This window comes from Clytia hemisphaerica, unplaced genomic scaffold, assembly GCF_902728285.1.
Source record: "Clytia hemisphaerica strain Z4C2 unplaced genomic scaffold, Clytia hemisphaerica genome assembly, whole genome shotgun sequence".
Lineage (NCBI taxonomy): Eukaryota > Metazoa > Cnidaria > Hydrozoa > Leptothecata > Clytiidae > Clytia > Clytia hemisphaerica.
Window position 1 is genome coordinate 24864 of NW_027104511.1, and position 23057 is coordinate 47920.

The 23057-nt window shown below is 34.7% G+C and overlaps 1 protein-coding gene across 1 annotated transcript; it reads right to left on the reverse strand.

The window, feature by feature from the left end:
* Nucleotides 1-12802: 12802 nt before the first annotated feature.
* Nucleotides 12803-22368, reverse strand: LOC136821929 (alkaline ceramidase 3-like). The gene is made up of 12 exons (XM_067078147.1): nucleotides 22257-22368; nucleotides 21456-21582; nucleotides 20087-20139; nucleotides 17532-17584; nucleotides 17153-17234; nucleotides 16508-16543; nucleotides 16187-16244; nucleotides 15724-15768; nucleotides 15208-15264; nucleotides 14581-14685; nucleotides 14296-14341; nucleotides 12803-14019 (listed from the first exon to the last, which is right to left on the reverse strand). Exons 1-12 carry the CDS (start codon nucleotides 22366-22368, stop codon nucleotides 13861-13863), a joined length of 933 nt encoding a protein of 310 aa, XP_066934248.1. The 3' UTR covers nucleotides 12803-13860.
* Nucleotides 22369-23057: the final 689 nt, after the last annotated feature.

The following is a 23057-nucleotide window of genomic DNA, read 5'->3' on the forward strand; positions in this document are numbered from 1 at the left end:
TGGTGACTTAACAAAAGAGACTTAACTCGATGTTACAATCCAATTATTGAAAGTTTGTCTCGGCCTTTTTAAAATGAGCGAGACATACGTTCTCTGATTACGCAATTTTCATATTGACATTTTCGAGGCATTTTGATGTAACTGACTAGCCGTATTGTATAAGGGTTGCGAAGCGATCCAGACTCCACCTCAATTCGCAAGTTGCTAGCAAAATAAGGGACTCACTAAAAATCCCTCTTCTAATAAAGCTGCTATAGAGACAGGGTCGTAAGAGCCTTAATGACCCAAACACATTACATAATCCACGGCGGCACAACACCCGCCACTGCCCCGCGCATCGCTCTTTTATTTTCCTTCTAGTTATTGTATTGTATTGTATTGTATTGTTTTCTTTGATAGACTTTATGAGCTATGAAATATTTACAAGGACTGTGAACAAAAATATCCTTTAAGAGGATTTCTAAAGCCATTCACAGTATAAACTAGCTACAGTTATAAATAAATAAACTTGACAAAGGCTACACACCTCAACTTTTGAAAACCAGTTTCATCACACCCATCTTTAAAAAAGGCAACCAAGGCCTACCTGAAAACTATCGACCTGTAGCATTAACTTCGCATGTAACCAAGATCTTCGAGAAGATTGTCAGAAAACGGCTACAAAATCATCTAGAAGAAAACGACCTCTTTAACGATAATCAACATGGATTCAGGTCTGGAAGATCATGTCTTAGCCAACTTCTATCGCACACAGAACGACTCATTCATCACATTGAAAAAGGACGTAACGTTGACGTTATTTACCTTGATTTCAGCAAGGCATTTGACCGTGTAGATCATACAATCCTACTCCATAAAATCGAGAGAAATGGTATAACTGGCAAATTACTGCAATGGATCAGATCCTTCCTTACCGGTAGGACCCAACAAGTATCTGTTGACTACATCCTCTCCAAAAAAGCAGAAGTCATTTCTGGCGTCCCCCAAGGATCAGTTCTTGGTCCACTTCTCTTCCTGATAATGATCCAAGATATTGACACTAACATCCTACATTCATTTCTATCTTCATTTGCCGACGATACACGTTTAATGAAGGAGATCTCTAATAACACTGATGCTCAATTTCTACAAAACGACCTTGATGTGGTGTATCAATGGACATCATTAAACAACATGCAGCTCAATGGCTTGAAGTTTGAACATCTTAAATACGGAAAAAATGAAGAAAGAACTGAAAGAAGAACACTCAAGTTACCTCTCAGACACTGGCTCTCCTATCGAAACCAAGATGGACGTGAAGGATTTAGGAGTCACTCTGGATGTTAACATGACATACAGCAAACACATTACAAACCAGATCGAGAAAGTCAAAAGTATCATTGCTTGGATCCATCGAACGTTCAAAACAAGAGATTGTCAAGTAATGCTAACTCTTTGGAAGTCACTGGTACTACCACACATTGACTATTGCTCCCAGCTGTGGTCACCTTCAAAAAGATATCTGATCCAACAACTGGAATCACTTCAAAAAGCTTACCTGAATAGAATCCCTACACTTCAACATCTCAACTATTGGGAGAAGCTCAAAGAACTTAAACTATACAGCCTGGAGCGGCGCAGAGAAAGATACAGGATTATCTACACCTGGAGCATCCTAGAACAGCTTGTACCAAATTTTAACTATGCTGAAAACAAAGGTGGCATCTTCAGTTACGATAACCAGAGACAGGGTAGAAAATGTTATCTAAAAGAGGTGAACATAAGGCAAAAAAACATATGGAGAGACTCCCTGTCAGAAGAAGGTCCCAGACTATTTAATGCCCTCCCACAATCCATCCGTAACCTCAAAAACTGCTCCAAAACTAGTTTTAAACATCAATTGGACCATTTTCTCAATTCACTACCGGACGAGCCACTGCTGCCGAATTACTTTCCTCTTAGGAGAGCTGATTCAAATAGCATCAAAAGTCATGGTCCATCATCGGATTTCTCAAATTGGATGATTGTTGAGACGAACAAAGAAGCCTTCAAAAAGTTTCAAAAAGTAAGTAAATAATGATGATATAATATATTATCTACGTTATCTTTTTTAGCTAGGTGATTTTGCAAGGTTGGTTTGAATAGAGAATACAGCCTTTATGTATAAGTACGTCCAAGTTAAAAACGCAGGAGAAAAAGAAGAAGAAGAAGAAAAAATATATATATATTTAAATCTAAACTAAGTTTTAGTAATTATGAAATAAGACATATTTCAGTCATTATTGCTTTTTAGAGAATCTTTGAGTTTCAATGAAAAAGCAGAGCATGAGGATTCCGCATATTTATAGCATTGTTTGTTGTTCCAAAAGATAGGGGCATAATACATCATAGGGTGTAGAGCTTGATTATGATGTATAGTGGAGATATTGTTTTTGGAGTTCTTCCTTTGGATTAGGAGTTTATTTTCAGGAGATCTTTTAAATAGAGAATTTAAAGATGATGTTAAGTTTTTGTTTAAAAATTTATGAACGAGTTTACAGGATTCTAAAATATAGACATTTAGAATGTTTAATGGTTTAAAGTTCTCAACATTATCAGCAGACTGTGGGCAAACCCGATCAACATATTTAGAACATTTAGTAATGACTTCATTAATTTTGTACAGACCAGATGTGTTAGGAGAACCCCAACTAGTAATACAATAGGTGACATGGGAGTAGATCAAACTATAATAAAGAGAAATTAAATTTTTTCTAGGTAAGAACCAACCTACCTTATGAAGAATACCTACACTTTGTTTGATCTTTGTGTGTAACTTTTTTAAGTGCTCCTTCCAACTAAGTTTGTGGTCGATAATGACTCCAAGATATTTTGCTTCTGTGACACGATTTAGTAACTGACCTGAAATCGATATTTGAAAGTCTTGAGTTTGTTTGATGTTATTGAAAAGTATATAGTTAGATTTACTAATGTTTAGCGTTAGCTTATTTGCAACGAGCCAGTCGCTTATTATTTTAAGTTCAGAGTTGACAAGTTCTTCAAGTACAATAGGATCTTTATGAGACATTAAGAGACACGTATCATCAGCAAATAGAGTTTTGGAAAATGACGAGTTTAGAGGAAGATCGTTTACATAAATAAGAAAGAGTAGGGGTCCTAGTACCGATCCTTGGGGAACACCATGAGCCATACCAAGGGACTTAGATTTTTCCTGGTAGCAGCAGACACTCTGGACTCGGTTTTCTAGATAACTTTTGAACCAGGCTAAGGCAGGGCCCCTAATTCCAATTTTGTCTAGTTTTTTTAGAAGGATTTCATGATTTACAGTATCAAAGGCCTTAGCTAAATCTAAGAAGATTGCACAACCAATCTCCTTCCTTTTTAGGCATTGACTGATGATATTGGTTAAATGAAGAACAGCGGTGTTGGTGGACTTACCTTTCTGAAAGCCAAATTGATTTTCAAATAAACTGTTTTGTTTTTTGAAGAATTGAGTAACTCTTTCATGGACGATTTTTTCAAATATTTTGTCAAACACAGGGAGAACTGAAATTGGTCTATAATTTTTTAGGTCCGTTTTGATGCCACTTTTAAAAAGAGGTGTTACCTTGGCATGTTTTAGGAGGTTAGGAAATACTCCTGTGACTAACGAGGAATTTATTATAAGAGATAGTGGTTCCGAAATCAGATCTGCAATAGCTTTGATTATTCGAACAGGAAAAGAATATATATCTTTTGCCTTGCCGGCATTGAGATTATTTAGATGTGTTAAAATTTCATAAGAATTTGTTTTCTGAAAAAAAATGCTTGTATCACATGTTTTGATCTTGTTCATGTAAATTTCTGGATTAGGGTGATTTGGAATTTTCTTTAATAAGTTGGGAGCTACCTCACTAAAATATTCATTGAAGCCTTCAGCAATTTGGAATGAGCCAGAAAAAGATTTCTTTCCATTAGTCATTGTACTTGGTATTTTGACTGTGTTTTTCCTGCCAAGATAAGAATTAAGATTTTTCCAAAACTTTTTAATGTCATTTCTTGAAGAGAGAAATTTTTGTTTTAGATGGAGAAACTTTTGTTTACGTATATTTTTGTTGATATTGTGTAGTAATAATTGATATTCTCTGAGAATTTGAGGGTCTTTGTCTTTCATGAAAAGTCCATAAAGATTGTCTTTGATTTGCATTTTGTTTAAAATACTCTGAGTCATCCAAGGGTTTTGTTCAAGCTTGCGTTCGTTTTTAGTTAGAGGTTTATTAGGAGCATGAAGATCGAATAAAAATTTTTAACCCATTGTGAAAAAAGTTATACATATCATTGGTGTTGTTCAATTTTGATAGTGTATTTACAAAATCAATATTTTCAAGATCTTTTCGAAATTCATTTATGTCAAATTTGGAGTAATCACGTTTGAGTTTTTTTTTGGACCTTGGAATATTTTTGTGTGTGCGAGGAATTAAAAGAAAATTTGGCAAATGATCACTGATGTGTGGGATAAGATTTCCACTAATACATTCATTCGAAATATCGTTATAGAAAATGTTGTCAATTAATGTGTGGTTGTTTTCAGTGAACCTTGTAGGTTGTACAATGTATGGAAAGAGATAATTTGATGTCATTTTGTCAAAAAAATAACCTGTGTATCTATGAGACTCTGTGTTCATCAGATTAATGTTGAAGTCACCCATCAGTACAATCTTTTTGTTTTCTTTTTTGATTTTATTTAAAACTCGAGATTCAAGTTCATTTGTGAAAAGCTGAATGCTGCTATTAGGATGTCTATAGACAACACCGACCAATATTTCATCCAACTCCACAAAGAAACATTCAAAGTCAAGATTCTTACCCTTTGTTGAAAAAGATAGGTCTTCCCTTTCTTTGAAATTTATTGAGTCTTTAATGAAAAAACCAACTCCAGAGTTTTGACTTGAGCCAGACATTCCAATGTAAGGATGGTAGCCATTGATTAAGTGATTTTCTGATAGTTGGTCATCCTTGATCCATGTTTCCGAAATACCTACAACATCAAACTCATGACGAAGAATGGTTAGTAAATGTTTCAACTTACCTTCATTTTTATTTAGGGATCTTATGTTGGTATGTAAGAAAGACAGGTAGGAAGAACCTGCCTCCCTGGAAAGTGTTAGAAAATTATTGATATCATAGTACTCAAAATTTATCAAGTTATCAGTATTGTCAGAAGAATTTAATGTAATATTTAGTTGAGGGAGATGGTTAAATTCTTTGAAGTCATTAGTAAAATTAACATTGGTGGAGAAAGTTGAATTGTTATTATTAACTTTATTATTGTTGTTAAACTCGTTAAAAATATTATCATCCATATGCTGAAAAGGAAAGTTTAGACAATCGTTACATGACCATAATTTATGGTTAATGTTTAATGGAGATATATTTAAGCATTTTAAGTGGAAGAGACCACCACCAAGTTTACACTTGACGTGTCTCTTGTGGCCAATGACTTTATTGCAATGTTTACATTTGTTGTTATTAGGTTCTGAGTGATTTGAGTTAAAAAATTCTAATTTTAATTGGTAATCAGTTATGGTTGTTAAAGGAAGAGCTCCAGAAACACATCTTTGACAAAAGTAAGGGAGAGGTGATTTAGCTAAGTTTTTGTAATGCTTCTGGGTGATTTTGATGCATTTTATGTGGAGCCAGGTAAGACAGATTTCACAAAAAACCCCACTGTTAAGGACAATAGTTTGACAGACATGACATATAGAGGATTCATTTAAAATGTTAGGAATCAGGTTAGCCATTTAACTTCGCTAAAAGAAAAAGGATTAAAAATAGTATGTTGTGTGAGATGGTATTGATGTATGAAAAATTTAGTCTCTGGGTAGTGGTATTTGTTTGATAATGTCACTTTTAGAGAGAATGATAATTTTTTCAGATTTATTGTCTCTTTTGTATGTCTTCCAGGCATAGGTTATACCATCAATGGTTGTGACTCTTTCAAAGTATCTGGGTTTCTTTAGTTTATTCCAAGCGTCCTTAAAAATTTCACGGTTGTGCTCTGTCAAACTTTCATTAATAAAAATTGAGTTTTCTTCTTGAAATCCTATGTCTTTTGTTGTAAAGTCCCATCGGGCGTCCCACATTTCGTTTCTCATCCTTCTGCTATTGAACTTAACAATGATAGGTGCTTTCTCTTTGGTAGATGTGCGATGACTAATTTCGATATCTTCAAGGTAAAGTTCAATATCTAGTTTTTCAGCAATCCTCAGAACAATGTGAAATTATGGCAGGGAATGCTAACCTATTTTTTTAGTGTTTCTCAAGACTAGAGCAAGATTATTGTTCTAGAAAGTTCATAAAGGCCTAATAGTTTCAGATTAATGATTTCATCAGAAAAAACATTTACATCAAAGCTCCTTATTGATATGTGAAGGCTACCAAAAATAGCAATGTCCTCCATCAGAACAACTTTAACATAAGGGACAAGGACAGTCAAGAAGTCTACTTCTTTGTTGAAAATTTGCACAAAATACTTAGAGAAAATGGTACTATGGAAGCCCATTCTATACTCCTAAATGATAGTTGAAAGATCAGCAGTTGAGAGGGTTGATTATAAAATAGAACTCAAAGCACACAATAAAGTATACATATATATTTGTCCAGAAAGAACTGGTATGTTGTTTGCTTTGTTTTGGTGTTTAAAAATATGTACTTATCAGTCCTAAAAAAATACAAATTTGAATATGATGAGGGCAGCGAGTCTGGTTAAATGTTACTATATTTACAAGAAAGGATTACTGAAAAAATACTACTGTATGTACTACTGATGAACTAAACTCAAAAACTAAAACTTTACCATAAATTTACATTACGACAATTTAAAAATCTATCTTTAATAGCAACAAAGAAAAAAACATGGCTCAAAGTTTTAAACTTAGAGCTAGTCAGAGCTTCAATTCACAGATTCAGTAGGTATAAAGCTTTCAAAATTTGAAAACAGACACTGCATTGGTGTTACTACAAGACATACTATCCACACGGTTTTTTCGATTCATGAAAAAAATAAAGTATTTATCAAAAAAGGTTCTCTTTTTTTTGGTAATCAATTCCAACAAACAACAATCAATATAACAGTTTTTTGAAAACCATCCCACAGTGTAAACATTATCAACCAACTATACCCACACCGCCAAAATTGTAAAAATGAGTCAATATAATTTCTATCAACAATTTCTCGTAAAATGTTTTTTTCCAACATTCTGATACCAATCATGGCTGGAGGCATCATGTGTAGAGTGACTGTGTGGCATCTCATTGCTTTTAATGATCACAATACCAAACATCAACCAAACAAAACTGACGCCAAGCCAAATCTGGCGATTAAAAATTTCCATGAAAATTAAAATTGAAACTTATCCCGTAAAATGCTTTTTTCAACATTCTGGAGGTGTTCAAAGATAGAGCTATCATATGTAGAGCCAAGCAATACATGAAAAGTCATTTGCTATCCCATTTGCCATGAGATATATAAGTCAACAAATCAAACAAAAACCAACAAATCATGTCTCTTCACTTTCATGTCACATCGTGTTTATATGGGGTATCAGAAAGCCAATCCACAAGAAGAGCCATCTTCCTTTATTATGGAGTGTTCCAAAACTAATGGTAGGTTGTTTGGAAGTAAAGAAACCCACACAGTTTGCTTTATTTTGAAGATTTAACTTGAAAACAAACTGCATCTTTCCAGTAGAAACTCATGTTTCAACCTGCTACATAACATTGGTCAGTCGGGTCGGCTACTAACATGTAATAGTTTAATAATAGCTGAGCTTGAGAATCCGTAGGCAGAACTTGTAACATGTATTATGTGTATAATTATGTCAGTCGACTTGAATCATGATACATTACTCACATTTCACTGGATGCATTTTCGCTGTGAAATTATCCGCAAAATTTTCTGACCGCGTTCTGAGACGGAGGCTATAGTAGGGGGAAATTTGTTCGTTTTTTTGAGGTCGCTCGATTTTTTTAGTCAAAGCACTTGTTATACATTTTTGGAAAGCTAAGGGGTAGGGGAATCAAAATAACTTGGGTGCCAATTTTGCTTCGGACACTTTGGTGTGATTTTCGGACAAATACGACAGTCTCGGGCAAAAATCATAGGGAGAAAAATTAGTGAAAATTTTAGCTTGAGAAAACGGAAACCTGTTGTATATTTTTGGAAAGCTCTCAAAAAATTAAGATTAGTGATATATTGCGAGTATAGGTGATTTCTTTACCTAACTCGAGATATTAATCCTTAAAAACAGTGTTTTTCAGTGTTTTTCAGCCAGAAACAGCTGTTTTGTCCAGTTTTAGCGCTTTCGGAAGCTCAATATCTCGAGTTAGGTACTGAAATCACCTATACTCGCAATATATCACTAATCTTAATTTTTTGAGAGCTTTCCAAAAATATACAACAGGTTTCCGTTTTCTCAAGCTAAAATTTTCACTAATTTTTCTCCCTATGATTTTTGCCCGAGACTGTCGTATTTGTCCGAAAATCACACCAAAGTGTCCGAAGCAAAATTGGCACCCAAGTTATTTTGATTCCCCTACCCCTTAGCTTTCCAAAAATGTATAACAAGTGCTTTGACTAAAAAAATCGAGCGATTTTACAAATTTCCCCCTACTAAATTAAGTAGTATAAAAAAACGAATCAATCGTAACTGGCATAACAGCTTTCGTTTTCCCAAAGGAGAATTAAAAACGACACATTACATTTAATGCGCGAGTGACTTTTTAAGCTATAAAAGTTGAATACCAGGCGACTATATTCGAAAAACTTAATGTCATAAATGACTTATGGAATGAATTTGGCATAAATTTGCATCAATTTTAGATGGACTATATTTGGCAGTCAGACAAATCAGGGCATTTGCACGGGGTGTGCATTTGCAACGGGTTTTCCCCCGGGGGGAGGATCCTAGGGTTGCGATCTGACGAGGGTGGTGCCGCCCGACATTCGACCCTCGGACCCTTAACGAGACTAAAAAGGAGAAAACAAAGGAAAATTTTGTGAATTTTCCGACCCTTACCGGGACTTTATCCAAAAATGGTACTCTTAAGGGTGGTACATAAAGTACTTCCATTTGCCTAAGTACCCCCTGGGTTTTTCCCTACCCTGTGCAAATGAGCTAGAACGCGTCAGGCAAATACGCCAATTTCAACTTTAAAGAGAAAACGGGGGAAAATGAAGTTGAACGGGGCTTTCATTTTTTCTTTACAAGATTCATTCTTTAAATTTAATAAGGTATTGTGCCCATTGAAAAAATTTCCACCCATTGAATCTTTTTTATATCATATAGAATACTATTCAGCGATGTCTAACAATCCTAAATACACCCCTGCATCAAATTCATATCCGTATTCTCTTCCTAAAGATTATAGACTTACTTACTTCACTGCTAACAAAAGCGACTGATGATCCGTTGATTTCAATACTTTGAAAGTTCAAGTTCAAATGATGTTTTTATTTACTTTCTTTTTATTCAGGAAAAACGGATCAAATGAAGCGAGACGTTTTGTCAATATCACAATCATTGCGGACTGCTTTCACTAAACTCAAGAAGTGTCCGAGACAACGTAAGTTACATTGTTATATGAAACAATTATCTCATCTATGTTGGAATCTAGATTGTTTTTTGTGCTTCTCATCAACTAGTGTGCGTTGTTTCTTGTCACCGTAACTTCGGCAATTTATCTACCGACCTTTTTGAGTTTGAGCGACTCCCAATTTGTCTAAAGTTTGAAGCTTAAAAAATCTACAGTACCATGGATCTTCTAACGGTCATATGAATGATAGTATTTTTAATTGTTCTTCTTTATTTAGTTACGTTACCGATTGTTACCATTATGAGCTGTTCAGGGAGAGCGTGCTGCTTGAGAGTCGTGAAGAAGAAAATAAGAACCACCTTTTTTATTAAATTTAACAATTCATAAAATAATATACGTTACGAAATACATAAAACATCAAAAAAAGTGGCGAAAATTAAAAATGAGGTCACTGATCATTACAATCAAGTTATAATAGAATATAGACTGTAACTTCGTTGGTCTTTCTTTTCTTTCTGGGCGTTCTTTTCATTCTCTCACCACACGCACCACTGTCTCAATGCCGCCCCGGTGGAGCTTTTTGCTTATTCAGCGTGGATGAAAATTTCTATCTAATCGTATTGTCCCGATTGGGATAGAAAATCTATATTCCAGCTCGAAGTTTACAATGGGGATGGTTTTGCAGGGCTCCACCGGATCTCTGACACAGGTATTCTCCGAAAGGTTTCCAGATTCTTGCCTTCGCCAATGAATGTGTATCATCATTATGATATTACGACAGTTGAAATGTGGAAAATACACGTGTCATCTGGATAAATGATATTGCAATTGTGTTCCCATAAAAAATGAAAATGACTGAAATGAAAAGGAAAATAGCACGAGAGAAGAATTGTTGTGATTCATCCAATCTAGACCACTGGAGACCTAGTAATGAGCATGGAGTGGCAAGATCAGGGTTCTGAAACATCGTTATCTCACAATGCCCGTATTCGTATGTTCCGCTTCCAAAAATCGAAAGTATGACCGCGCGGACAAACTTCTTTGCCACAGCATTTTTTGAAAATTATTTTAAAAGGGCCATTCACGAAAGTTTATAGACAGAAAAAAACATCTGTAAAACTGGGAATAAAAATTAACATTTATACACCCCCGTCTCCTTAAAGTAAAATGTAAGATTTATACACCCCTGTCTCGGTGAAGTTTTGAAATCCAGGTGGACTATGAAAAAGGTAAAATACACCGTTAGTATCGTTATAAGCATCTTTCAGCCTTTTCAAGACCTCGACCGAAGCATCTCCGAGCTTGAACTCAAAGAAAAATCGAACTAAACTCGCTAAGAGGTGGAAAGTTTCACCCCTTGTCCCGGTGGTAATAAGCGTCACTGAGATAATATGATGTACCGTTTCCCCACTCTTCGCCTGTATTCATAAAAACTCTTTAACAGATATGAGGGATATGTGAGACAGGGGTGTGTTTCTTTTCGTAAAATTAGCCAAAAACCATGTCATCGTATTGGCGAATAAAAGCCATAAATAAAAGTCTCACCTGTCGTTCATAATTGACATAATTCTGTAACTTTTTTGTTACATTGTTTTAATTGATTTTCAGTTCGTTTATTCCCAAGATAATTACTTCGCACTTTTAACGACTTTAAAATCAGCAATCATCGTTCGTTACAATTCATTACACATCGTGTTTTAGACGATTCCAATTTCAGATAACTTGAGATCCACCGCAGATGATTGAAAAAGTCAATTCTTCGTGTGCTTCAACTTCACAAACTTCGCCAATCCTGGTGGTGTTAAGATTTATATGAGAGTGATCGTCACGAAAAGCGCTAATAAAATATCGAAAAATGGAGATTCCCAAGATTGGCGAAGGTATCTTAAATCTTAGTTAAAAAAAATCTCTTTGATCTTTCTTTTTTTTCTTTTGTTAATTGCTTACGTCATTGATGACTTGCGAGATATTTCTCATGATGAAAACACACGGGTTTTACCAAGCTGTTAGAATTTGTTTGTGGGCCTTGAGGAAAACAATCCCTTCTAACTAATATTGTCATAAAAGCTAAAGGTGAATGCGTTTATGTAAGGTCTTATCTTCAGCCTCCAAATTATCCTACAAGAACATTATTCTTCACCAGACCCAGAACCATCATGGTCAAAGAAAACAACCATTTTTTGGATAAAGTTCACTTCCTACTTGCATCCTTCCCTTCGATTTTGTGTTGTTTTGATTTTCTCTACCAAGTTCGTCTATAAATCTGCAGGGATTTTCCGCAAAATTCACCGACCCTTCTCCAAGGTCGGTAAGGGCAAAGATAAAATCAAGAAAAGCGCCAAATTGATATCGTCCGTAAACACAGACTCTATCCGCCGCGAAACATATTACGTTTTATAATATACAAACTATGTTATATCATAATAACATATTATACGGACGATAGCATCGTCTAAGAGTTTTGTAGTGTAAGTTTTATACTTCTTGGACTGCGGAAAAAAGTTCGCAGTGAAATATTTTCAGCGCAAAGCATTGTGGGGAATTCTCGAGGATCAAATCTGAGTTTTCATGTTAAGCCGATATCGCGTCAATTCCAGGCTTTTATTCCAGAAGAAATCTAGTTTCTTTACATTGGCAGTAGTATTCACAATTGGGTATTAAAGGGCTAAATTTACTACTAATTGGCAATTTAATAGTAAAATGCTCTAAAAATCGGCATTCTTAGGGTTCAATTGCCAAATTACATGATGGTGGTATATTTTTTGGCCAATTTTAGTATAAATATATTCTTATAAAGTATATATCTTATAAAAAAAGTGTGTACACTCCATGATCACTTACTTTCATATGATGCTTATTTCGCGAGCCAATTATGACCTTAACCCTTTGGATTTCTTCGCTAAAAGTTATCGGGAAGTAAAAAAGAACCTCAAGTCGCAAGTGTGCCAATTCTGATCCATCCAACCTAGACGATGTGCTAACGAACGTTGGAGGGATAGTAAACACGACAAAAACTATGTGCACAGAGTTTACAACCGTAATGGGCGTTAGGGGCGGTGGCGTTTGGAGCAAACTGTAAGCACTTTCGTTCACTCCGCCCCGGGCTAGCCTACGTTTTTTCAAATATTTAGTACGCCACCTAAATTATGAACCTTTTTAGTGACCTTGTAAACGATTCGAACGTCTAATCCGAACCAACCATCGTTGACTCCGAGTAACCCAATCTATGTATATCACAATAAAAAGTACATTTTGTTCACGAAAATTTAAATGTTCTTTCTAGTTTGAAACGTGATAGTCCTATGGCGTAAAAAATATTCAGTTTGATCATTTATTTACAGAAGGTTTCCTTTAAACCTGAATCAAAATATTCCACAAATTTAGTCAATAATATTCACAATTGAAAGATTTCATTTAAACATATTCTAACATATTCTAGACAAAGGCAAGCCGATAAACACTTCATATAGGCACAAATCACCGAGCTGAAATTTGTGACGATTGACGTGGTTCCCTGGGGTCAGAGAACACAAAGCTACATTAAAAAAAAAGAAATATATGGATGGCTAAATAGTTCAAAATAGTATTTACAATTTATTTTCAAAATAAACAAAAAAGTTTCAAATAATATATATCAAATAAAAGTTAATAAATAAAGTAATATAAAAAAAGAAGGTTCAATTCGAAAATTAAAGAATACACAATTTATTCCATTTGAAAATGTCCACATAGTAGTTTAACTCCATTGTCAATCTCCAAAAAGTGGGGAATTGGAACATTTTTCAATGTACAATCATGGTAGAAATCTATTGAGAATTTAGCTTATTTCCTCGTTTTTCGAAATTTGGAGTTCGGGCGAGAAAGTTGATTTTGATCCATCTCTTAAATTTAATCGGATATTTCAATTTGGCTCGGGTTTATAGACCTCCAGGCTATATTATGAGCTTTATTGGACCATTTTTGAACTTTTGGATCCTCAGATCCCAAGGTCTTAAGTCTTAAGTCTCATGTTAAAACTCAGAGTTAAAGCTCTACCCTTCCGAGCTACTTTAGAGCACTTACAAATCGATTGTGGTTTTAAAATTTCCCGGTGGATTTCCCTTTTTTCTCAAATATTACGACCATGATTGTAACTGAGAACCATGATTTGATCAAATATGAAATTGCTTTGGCTGCAGCCACTTGAGTAAAACCCGTTCATTTTTTAAATGGATTAAAGTTGATTGGATCAGCGAAAACACTTCGAGTGAAAGATAAGAAGCGCTAAACAAAAGTTATGTTACCATCGTAAAAATCGTAGAAGAACTTTTAAAGTAATCGAGCAAAATTTCCAACGCTATTATTCGAACGTCCGTTTTTTAGTTTGACGGATGGCACGGTATTTCCATTAATGTCTTGTTGAAATTTGGTTTCCTCGTATGATCTGCCAACTTTTTGTGAATAGTATGGGAAGAATCCATGTAAAAACTAAAAAAAAGAAGAAAAAAAGTTTTCTAAACCAAAAAACAAGGCAACACTACCTACTTTTGGCCTTCGCGCATAGGCTGTTCGAGTTATGTAACTCGAAAAGAACTTTTATATTTCATTTTTCGAATTGATACGTTATTCAAAATTCCGAGTTAGACGCATTATAGGCAGTTATCGACATATTTCTATATTTTAATTCTTATCAAAAAAGCCAAAAAGCTAATAATACATCAAAAAAGCCTTTTTTGAAAATCGTTAATTCTATTCATAACTTACCTGTAGAAAAGGGTTTACTCCCAGACACGTCAAACGCAAATGTATTCTGAAAACAAATTAGATCAGAATTAAAAAATAGATTTTCTTAAAACTCCTAGAAGTTTAGAAAGAGACCGGTAGGGAAGTGGATATCTATATCTACCAGTTCCTGTGGTTTATAAATAAAAATTCGAAAATTCGAGAATAATGAAAGCTTTGATTTATCAGCATCCTGTTGGCTATTTACTTTTGATTTTTAATGAAAATTCAATCAAGAATATTTGTGCTTAACAGCATCAAACTTACATATAAACAATAGTAAGGAAGGTTCCAACTCCTGCGAAGAAATGCCACCAAGCATGGAGTTGAGTTACTGGAGCTATCAACCCTGGTAAACTCTTCCGTGTATCACTATAAAAGAAGGATGCAGAAGATAAAGTGGGTAGTTCCCTGGAGGAATTCCTAAGAGATTTCTATTGTAATACACATTGAGTTTCAAGCCCGAAGGGCTAGAGGTCAATCTCTAACCTTTCTCAGGCAAGAACAATTGAAGCCTTAAAATATGCGCCGTATTTTTGATGACGGATTGAATCTAGCAATTCCTTTGTTTTTGAGTGATATATTTTTCGAAATTAAGCGGTAAATTTTAGTTTCAATCTGTCATTTGTGTAAAAACCAGACGGGTCGCTCAAGGCCGCGCAACTTTGGTAGGATTTGTTGGCTTCAAATCCTACCAAAGAGATTGACCTCTAGCCCTTCGGGCTTGAAACTCAATGGTAATACACTCGAAGCAATCCCACAAAGCATCGCTTTTTTTAGAAAAATCAAAAACTCCGATAAGATCTATTAACATAATATGTCAAGCCAACTCTTCCCTTAGTCGCATGATTGAAATGAGAGGTAAGGATCAACAAGGAACAAAACTCAACTTACCGAACACGGTAGCAATACTCGTTATCGAGATTCCACAGAATGAAACCAAATCCATAGCTAGAATGAAAAATCCAGAGAAAGGGGTTACTAGGCGACCAACACAGCTTTATCGATAAACATTCTTTTTATATATACCATACACTCGACATAAACAGAGTACTGATGATGATGATGATGACTGATGATGCTCAGATAAAACTTGACACGCATGCGTAAACCCATTCAAACTTCACTAATCAGGTGCATGCCATAGGATGATGTATCTAAATGTCGACATATCAATAGACACCTCGCCTTTTTTCGACACTAAAGACTAAAATGAAGTCAATTTTTGTCGATTGAAACCAACACATTCTATAGTTTGTCATCAAGAACAAGAAGAGAAAACAGCAAGAAAAGTTAAGTTTTGGAGAAAAAAGTTTCCCCATTTACTGAAATTATAATGTCTATATAATATTTCTCAAATAAAGCACTCTGTAATTTAACAGAGATGTAATTAACAAGATAGAAACTTACTTGAATGATGCTGAAGCTAAAAGTTTTGGTGAGCCGTTGTAATTCCTGAAAAGTAAATACGAAGCTGAAGAAGTTGCGGAATACAGAGGGGAATCAAAATCAATTGCGAAATGTAGTGCCTTCAATATTATTAACGAAAAAAAATCTCACTTTAAGAGTTTTATAATAACCAGTTTGCTCCTTTGTCAAAGTTCGAAGGGCTTGGTATCAAAAAAATTCTAAAAAGTTCTAAGGGCTTGGTATCAAAAAAGTTCAAAAAAGTTCTAAGGGCTTGGTATCAAAAAAGTTCAAAAAAGTTCTAAGGGCTTGGTATCAAAAAAGTTCAAAAAAGTTAAAAAAATAGCTTCAATCATCACTCCAGTGATCAAAGCAAAACAGTACAATTCTCGAAATTTTAGCGAATCATGCATAATTTTGAAACGGAAATCCATCGAAAACAGAACTTTTAACAAAGAACACTTACAGACAACCGCGAATGTTGAGTATATAAACAAGGCGGCAGCCAACACGCCATAACTCCACTACAAAGAAAGAAAACATCAACAATGTAAAGGTTGCACAAGTTGTTTGATTTAAAGGCTCTTTTACACACAACAATTTCAGAGATTATTCTCCAAGAAAACTTAGGTAAAACTCAGAAAAAACTTGTATGTGTAAAAGCAAGCTTTCGAAAATTACGAACAAATGAAGGAGATTATATGTTACTTTTAACCGAGGAAGGGTCGGCCGTGAAAGGATAAAACTGAACCGGTTTAAGAAAGCATAAAGAATTGGGAACACTTACCAGAAATATAAGAGGATTCTTCAATGAACCATATATCTAAAATAACAAGAAAGAATATTAATCATAGACTTAGAATTTCGGTTCACAACCGTGGAGCTAAAAACTTGAATGTTCAGCGAACGTAAAGGAAACGTAAGAAAAACGATTCATCATTTAGAAAAACCTTTAAAGTAATTTCGAAATTCCCCACTGGCCGATTATCATTCGATGATGGGCACCGTGGCCTGGCTTAATGATGAAATGTAGGAAGCATAAAAAATCTCAAGAAAAATACTCAGCACTTAGCCTAACTGTTTTGGTTTAAAAACTTGAAACCTTATGAGCCATAACTTAAAACTGATGTTTATGTGGGCAGTAAAAAGAGGCATAAAGAATGTGGGTTAAAGAAAAAATAAATTAAGATTTCATATTTTTGTTACCACAAACTTCCACGCCTAGGAAATAACAAAAATCTTTTATTTTAGACTGTACTTAGGTTGAAGGTAACCCCCTTAAAATTCTCCAGCCAACGGAAACATTCAAACATTCGAAGGATTTTAATATTTCAATAAAGGAACTCGGCAATCGAGAACTCAATAGTCCGTGGGGAATCTGGAAACGAAGAGGCCAAGCAACGAACAGACGAACGAGAGAACTGAAACTTACCAGAGTTATAGAGAGAGAAATTGAAATGAGAATAACGATCAACGATTTGTTGACACTGTCTTTTGGTGATCGAATCTCGATTCTGAAAAATACGAAAAAAGGAAAAAAAAAGAGTCAAACTGAAGAAATTTTGCCTGTTGATACATACTAACCCTTATTCAAGCTTTTTCTCTAATATTTTAAATCTCATAACCCTTTGTATGGTAATTTTATACAGTATGAAAAAGACCTTTTATATCATACCTTCTCAAATCTTGATCTTATGATGTTAAGACTTCAACTTAAGTCCCCTGTTGAAATTTGTTCTATTTCAGAGTTAACCCAGAGAATTTTTTTTAGCTCCGTTGGGAGTCTTGTAAAACTTGGGTATCACACTTACATGCAGTACAACATGGCACATGTACCATAAATCATCGGTAGTTCGTCCAATAACTAAAACCAAGAAAAAATGGATCGTTGTTGAATATTATATATTCTATTCGACAAGTGATACCTGTTTAAAGTAGTTTAATTATCGTGAGTTTTGAATATCTATAAACTGATTTTCTTACAAAATTTCGCGAACCATGGTAGATTTCGTAAAATTAAAATTTAGCATAAAAAGTCTCGATTCAACCTGACTTAATTCTTCGTTTGCCTTAGTTCAAGATTTTTTACGCCCTTTAACTGATAGATTATATTGCTTATCAAGTAAAATCTACACAGTTTCGTATCGTTTACTTTCATCATTTGATCTTAATCAGATTTCGTGAATCGCGAAATTAAATACGCAAAAGAAATTCCAGATGATTCTAATCACGAAATCTAATACACGCGAAACACGTTTCTTGGAAAATAATTTCGCGATTCGCGAAAATCAGATATATGTGGCATGACGAGAAGAAAATGTATAATAACAATAACATAAAAACAGAATTTCAGAAGGCAAATTCTCTGTTTGAACCTTTAGGTTCGTTGGTAATTTGGCAGCAGGTTTTTCCCATGTACATAAAATGGTTGTTAAAATTTGACATGGAGTAATGAGACAGGGTATTTTTTTAAATACAAATAGTAATTTATAATTTTGGTCGAAAAAATAGTCTTTAGACTGGTTTTTCCAAGATTAGCACGACAGAGCAGAGCCAGAAATATTCTTAAGTTATATAAATTAATCAATAATACAGAATATTTGGGAAAGTCCTGAACTCAAGGCTATTATTCACTAGCAAGCCGTGTGATTCATCATAATTCAAACGCGATAAGAACAAAAGACTGTCTTTTAAAAAGATTAGAAAATACAAGCCACAAAATACAAAAGCTTTTTCGCAGAAATGTCAAAACACAAGAGGGAAATTTTTAACAGACAATTGACCTATAAAAGGGCAGCAAAAACTATCCCGAAGATAAAGAAAACTTCAAACAAGACACACTGTAAAGTGACGAGTGAAGCAAGCAAGAGGAACAACAAACCGAAACATAAAAGCATGGGCTTGATCAAAGAACTATTGAAAGACCTTTTCTTAGGCCAAAAATTAGAGGTCATCAAAGACCTGATCAAAATGTGTGAGGAATGCGAAGCCGAAAAAAGAAGGTAGGAAGGTTTTACTTTCCTTGGTTGAGGAGATTTCATTTGAAATGTTTACGGCTGAAATATCTGTTGCTAGATTATCTATTATTTTTAAATGTCATTTGCCACCGAGAAAAACATATTTTGAAATTAAGTCTGGTTGAAAACTTGTTTGAATAGTTTAGACGTACTCTTTAAAGCCAATCATATTCGGATCTCGAGTAGAATTGAACATAACAAACTCCTTAAAGATTTTTTCTCATCCTCTAAAACTTGGTTCCCACTGGACGATAAGAAGCGATATAAAATGACAGAAAGTGAGGGAAAAAACATTTTTTCAACTTTTTGTTGGAAACATTCCGTCGTTTTCTAACGCAGTTGGAACCGATCTTATAGACACTTTCCTTCTTCATTTAGACAACAAGAGTGGAATCAAGTACCACCATTATATTTCTACTACACAACAGAACCAGTTCTTGTACCTTACGCTTACAAAAAACAAACAAAGAGAGCTTCAAGGCGTCGACAATGTAATTGTACTTGTGGGCAACGAATGACCATCCAATACAAGACGAGAAAGCCGAGTGAAGCGACGAGAGAAATGGATTTCAAACGGAAAGAACCATCTTGTCCAACTTTAACAGTTATCGAACAGACAACCACGACGAGAACAGCATACATGTTCCCTGTTTACGATGATTCCAGGCATCCAATTGAAAATATAAACAGATATAAACAGTGATGATTAAATTCATTGAAAACTTGGACTTTTCGTGTACATACTGTTAATAACTTGCTTGTGTTTTTTTTACGACATAGGAACATCTTTTTTATTTAATAGCCTTTCTTATATTCTGTGTATAATGTAGATATATAAATCTTATCTTTTAAGGTATTAAAATGTTTATAAAAGTGATAAAAGATATCTCTCAACTATCTCCATCGCGTACCGAGGTTGGCAATCAAAAAATAAGACAAACTATAATTCAAAGTTTTCTCATTAATCGTCAGAGAATAGTCTCTTTTGACTATTATGTTTTTCATCTTAAGAGAAGCCATGATAAATAAGGTCGAGAATTTCGAATCGGTAAATCCCAGAATCATGGGTGATTTCTTTCCGACACAAAATCTTTAAAAAGATCAAAGCATGTTACGAGTAAAAATCTGGCTAGATGTGGAAGGGCTAGATGTCGTACTTTTGCTAAAAAGTGTGTCGTGGTTAGGTCACGTGACATTACAATTGAATTTCAGCGCTTGACCAATCAGATACTACACGAATTTTTGAAAACAATAGAAACTATATTTCTTGCGATATTCACTTTTTTTTGCCTGCGATGACTTAAAGTACGACATCTAGCCTTTCGGGCTTTATAAATCTATGCACTAACCTGTGAATGATAGAGAAGAGTGCAATGGAAAGCAAACGATCCAAAACCAACAACTGAAAAAAAGAAGAAGAAAGGCGTTTGAAATATTGTAATAGCTTTATCATATAGTCGAACGTGCGCACCGCACTGGGCTCAACTTCAGATTTTCCCGTTATTAGAAGGCCCAATTGTAACATTTCAAATATTTAGTATTAGGTAGCAAATATACTTTGTCCGTTTTGGCTGAAATTTGGTACACTTGTTCCTTGGGTGAATACCTGGGGGTGTTTTTTATCTTAATTTTTTCATTTTTTTATGTGCGTTAGAATAGTGTCCTCGTCCTAAGAGCCTTTCAAAATAAATAACTTAGGAGAAAGTTCCTCAAACCTGTGCCAAATTTCAGCCAAATCGGACCGTTTTTAAAGTCTCCAAGCTGCCAGCCTCGTTTTGGTGAAAAACTCGTCCCCAGGCCCCAAAAATCAAAATTTTCAAAAAATGAAAAAAACACCCCCAGATATTCACCCAAGGAACAAGTGTGCCAAATTTCAGCCAAATCCGACCTTTTTTGAAGTGTCCAGGCTGCCCCAAAGTTTTTAGCCTCGTTTTGGCGAAAAACTCGTCCCCAGGCCCCAAAAATCAAAATTTTCAAAAAAATGAAAAAAACACCCCCCAGATATTCACCCAAGGAACAAGTGTGCCAAATTTCAGTCAAATCCGACCTTTTTTGAAGTGTCCAGGCTGCCCCAAAGTTTTAGCCTCGTTTTGGTGAAAAACTCGTCCCCAGGCCCCAAAAATCAAAATTTTCAAAAAATGAAAAAAAGGCCCCCAGATATTCACCCAAGGAACAAGTGTGCCAAATTTCAGCCAAATCCGACCTTTTTTGAAGTGTCCAGGCTGCCCCAAAGTTTTAGCCTCGTTTTGGCGAAAAACTCGTCCCCAGGCCCCAAAAATCAAAATTTTCAAAAAATGAAAAAAACATCCCCAGATATTCACCCAAGGAACAAGTGTGCCAAATTTCAGCCAAATCCGACCTTTTTTGAAGTGTCCAGCCTGCCCTAAAGTTTTCGGACGGACATACATACAGACATACATACATACATACATACAGACATTCTCAGATTATAGCTCAACTGAAGTTGAGAACCTTAGAAAATAAAAGGTGAAGTTTTTTTTTCCAGTATTTAAAGTTTCCTTTTATTTTCTGTTTGTATGATATTGAGCACTCTTTTAAATTTAAAGTCAGAAGTATTTACAATATAGTAAGTATAGTAACTTTTTAGGGACAAGAGTCTTCTAGAACTTTTAATAAGTTTGAACAAAATAAGGATAACAAAAAATGGTAAGTTGTATGTAAACTACTGCTATTGGTCAAACCAGGGAGAAGAGATACTCCACCTTCTTACCTGTCAATAACAGAAAACAGACTATTGGGCCAAGTTCAGAAAGTTTGTGTTTCCATAAATGGTAAGCGGTTAGTAAAGGAGGTACAACGAAGACAACATTGCTGACTGTATTCCCTGTAACAAAGAAGTATTAGTATTCAGAAACACTATTGGGCCATTCCATAAAGTTTCCATACAAGGGCGGCGTGGACGAACCTTTTCAAGTTAAAAAACATTACTTGGAAATGTGTGGATACCCCTGGAAAAATTTAGCAAAGTTTGCAAAAAAAAACTTGGAAAATATCTTTTCATACCTTAAAGTGACAAACTAAAATCAGTCTTGTACCCACCGGAAATTTCAAAAAAAACTTTTTATCCCTGGAAAGATGAAAAACACTCTTTTAGAAGACCCCCTGGAAATTCAGCTCGAATTATCCCCAATGTTCGTCCACGCCCCCTGTATGGATATACAATGGAATCGACCCGACCAACTTGAGGATAAAGAATTAAGAGGTATTTAATTAGATATATACATTTCCATGGTCATTAAAAACTACAACAGAATTCAAACTGTTTCATAGTAGACTTTTGATACAAGGTAGTGAAGGTAATAAAGATTAGCAGGTATAGACAAGATGGATTGGAGGATTTCAAAGCTTAATAAATGGGGGGTTGGGGGTTGGGGGTTGATTCAAACTAGATTTGATAAAGCTGACCGATCAGGGAAGAAACTATTACTTATCAAGTAGTAGAAAATGGAAAATTTGAAAAAGAAAAAAAAGGTATAGTATACCATAAAATGAACTTACAGAATTCGGCCACGTATGAGGTGACAGCATAATTTTCTTCACACCAATCCATGGTGGAGGAGGGGAATCCCCAATATCCAGATGATGAATCACGGTACATCGGTGGTGACATGCTGTGTAATGTTGTTATTATTCGGGGGAATTTTTATTTCTGTTAATTATATTTTTCTCTGCTGATAAAATAAAGATAGCAATTTACATAAGATTATCTTTTTAGCTACGGTTGACTTTTATTTTGATCCTCGCAAAATACAAAATATTCAAATTACTGAAGCTTTGATATGAAAGAGTTAACTTTGCTCTAAACTGTTTATAAGTTTTAATCAAATAACTGCAAAGAAGAGATATGATTCGAGCGCTTGACAAAAGTGTTGAAATAAAATCACTAGATTGCTTTATCAAACTTCATCAATCCGACGCCGATCGATATTTAGTGAGACAAAGAACATTCCATCAATCCGAACTTAATATAATGTTGGATTGAATTTGCAAATGTAATCAACTCTATCAGCTAACCGCAACCAATCTCGTCAATCCTCTAATAAATATTTTCAATAAAACATACATAAGCTTTTCATAATGGGATATCACAAAGTGATGATTCGGTCATTTATGAAAAGTCTTCCTTCCTTTGCTAACGAACAAATTACATGGCCATATTAAAGAATGTTTTCAAATTGCTACATCTTTCGAATACTTTCGGATACTTTTTTAGATTCAAGCAAACTGTGTATTGAAATAGGCTCCATGAACTGTGTTTTTTAAGTGCTAAATAATTTTATATCATTGATTCATATCTTA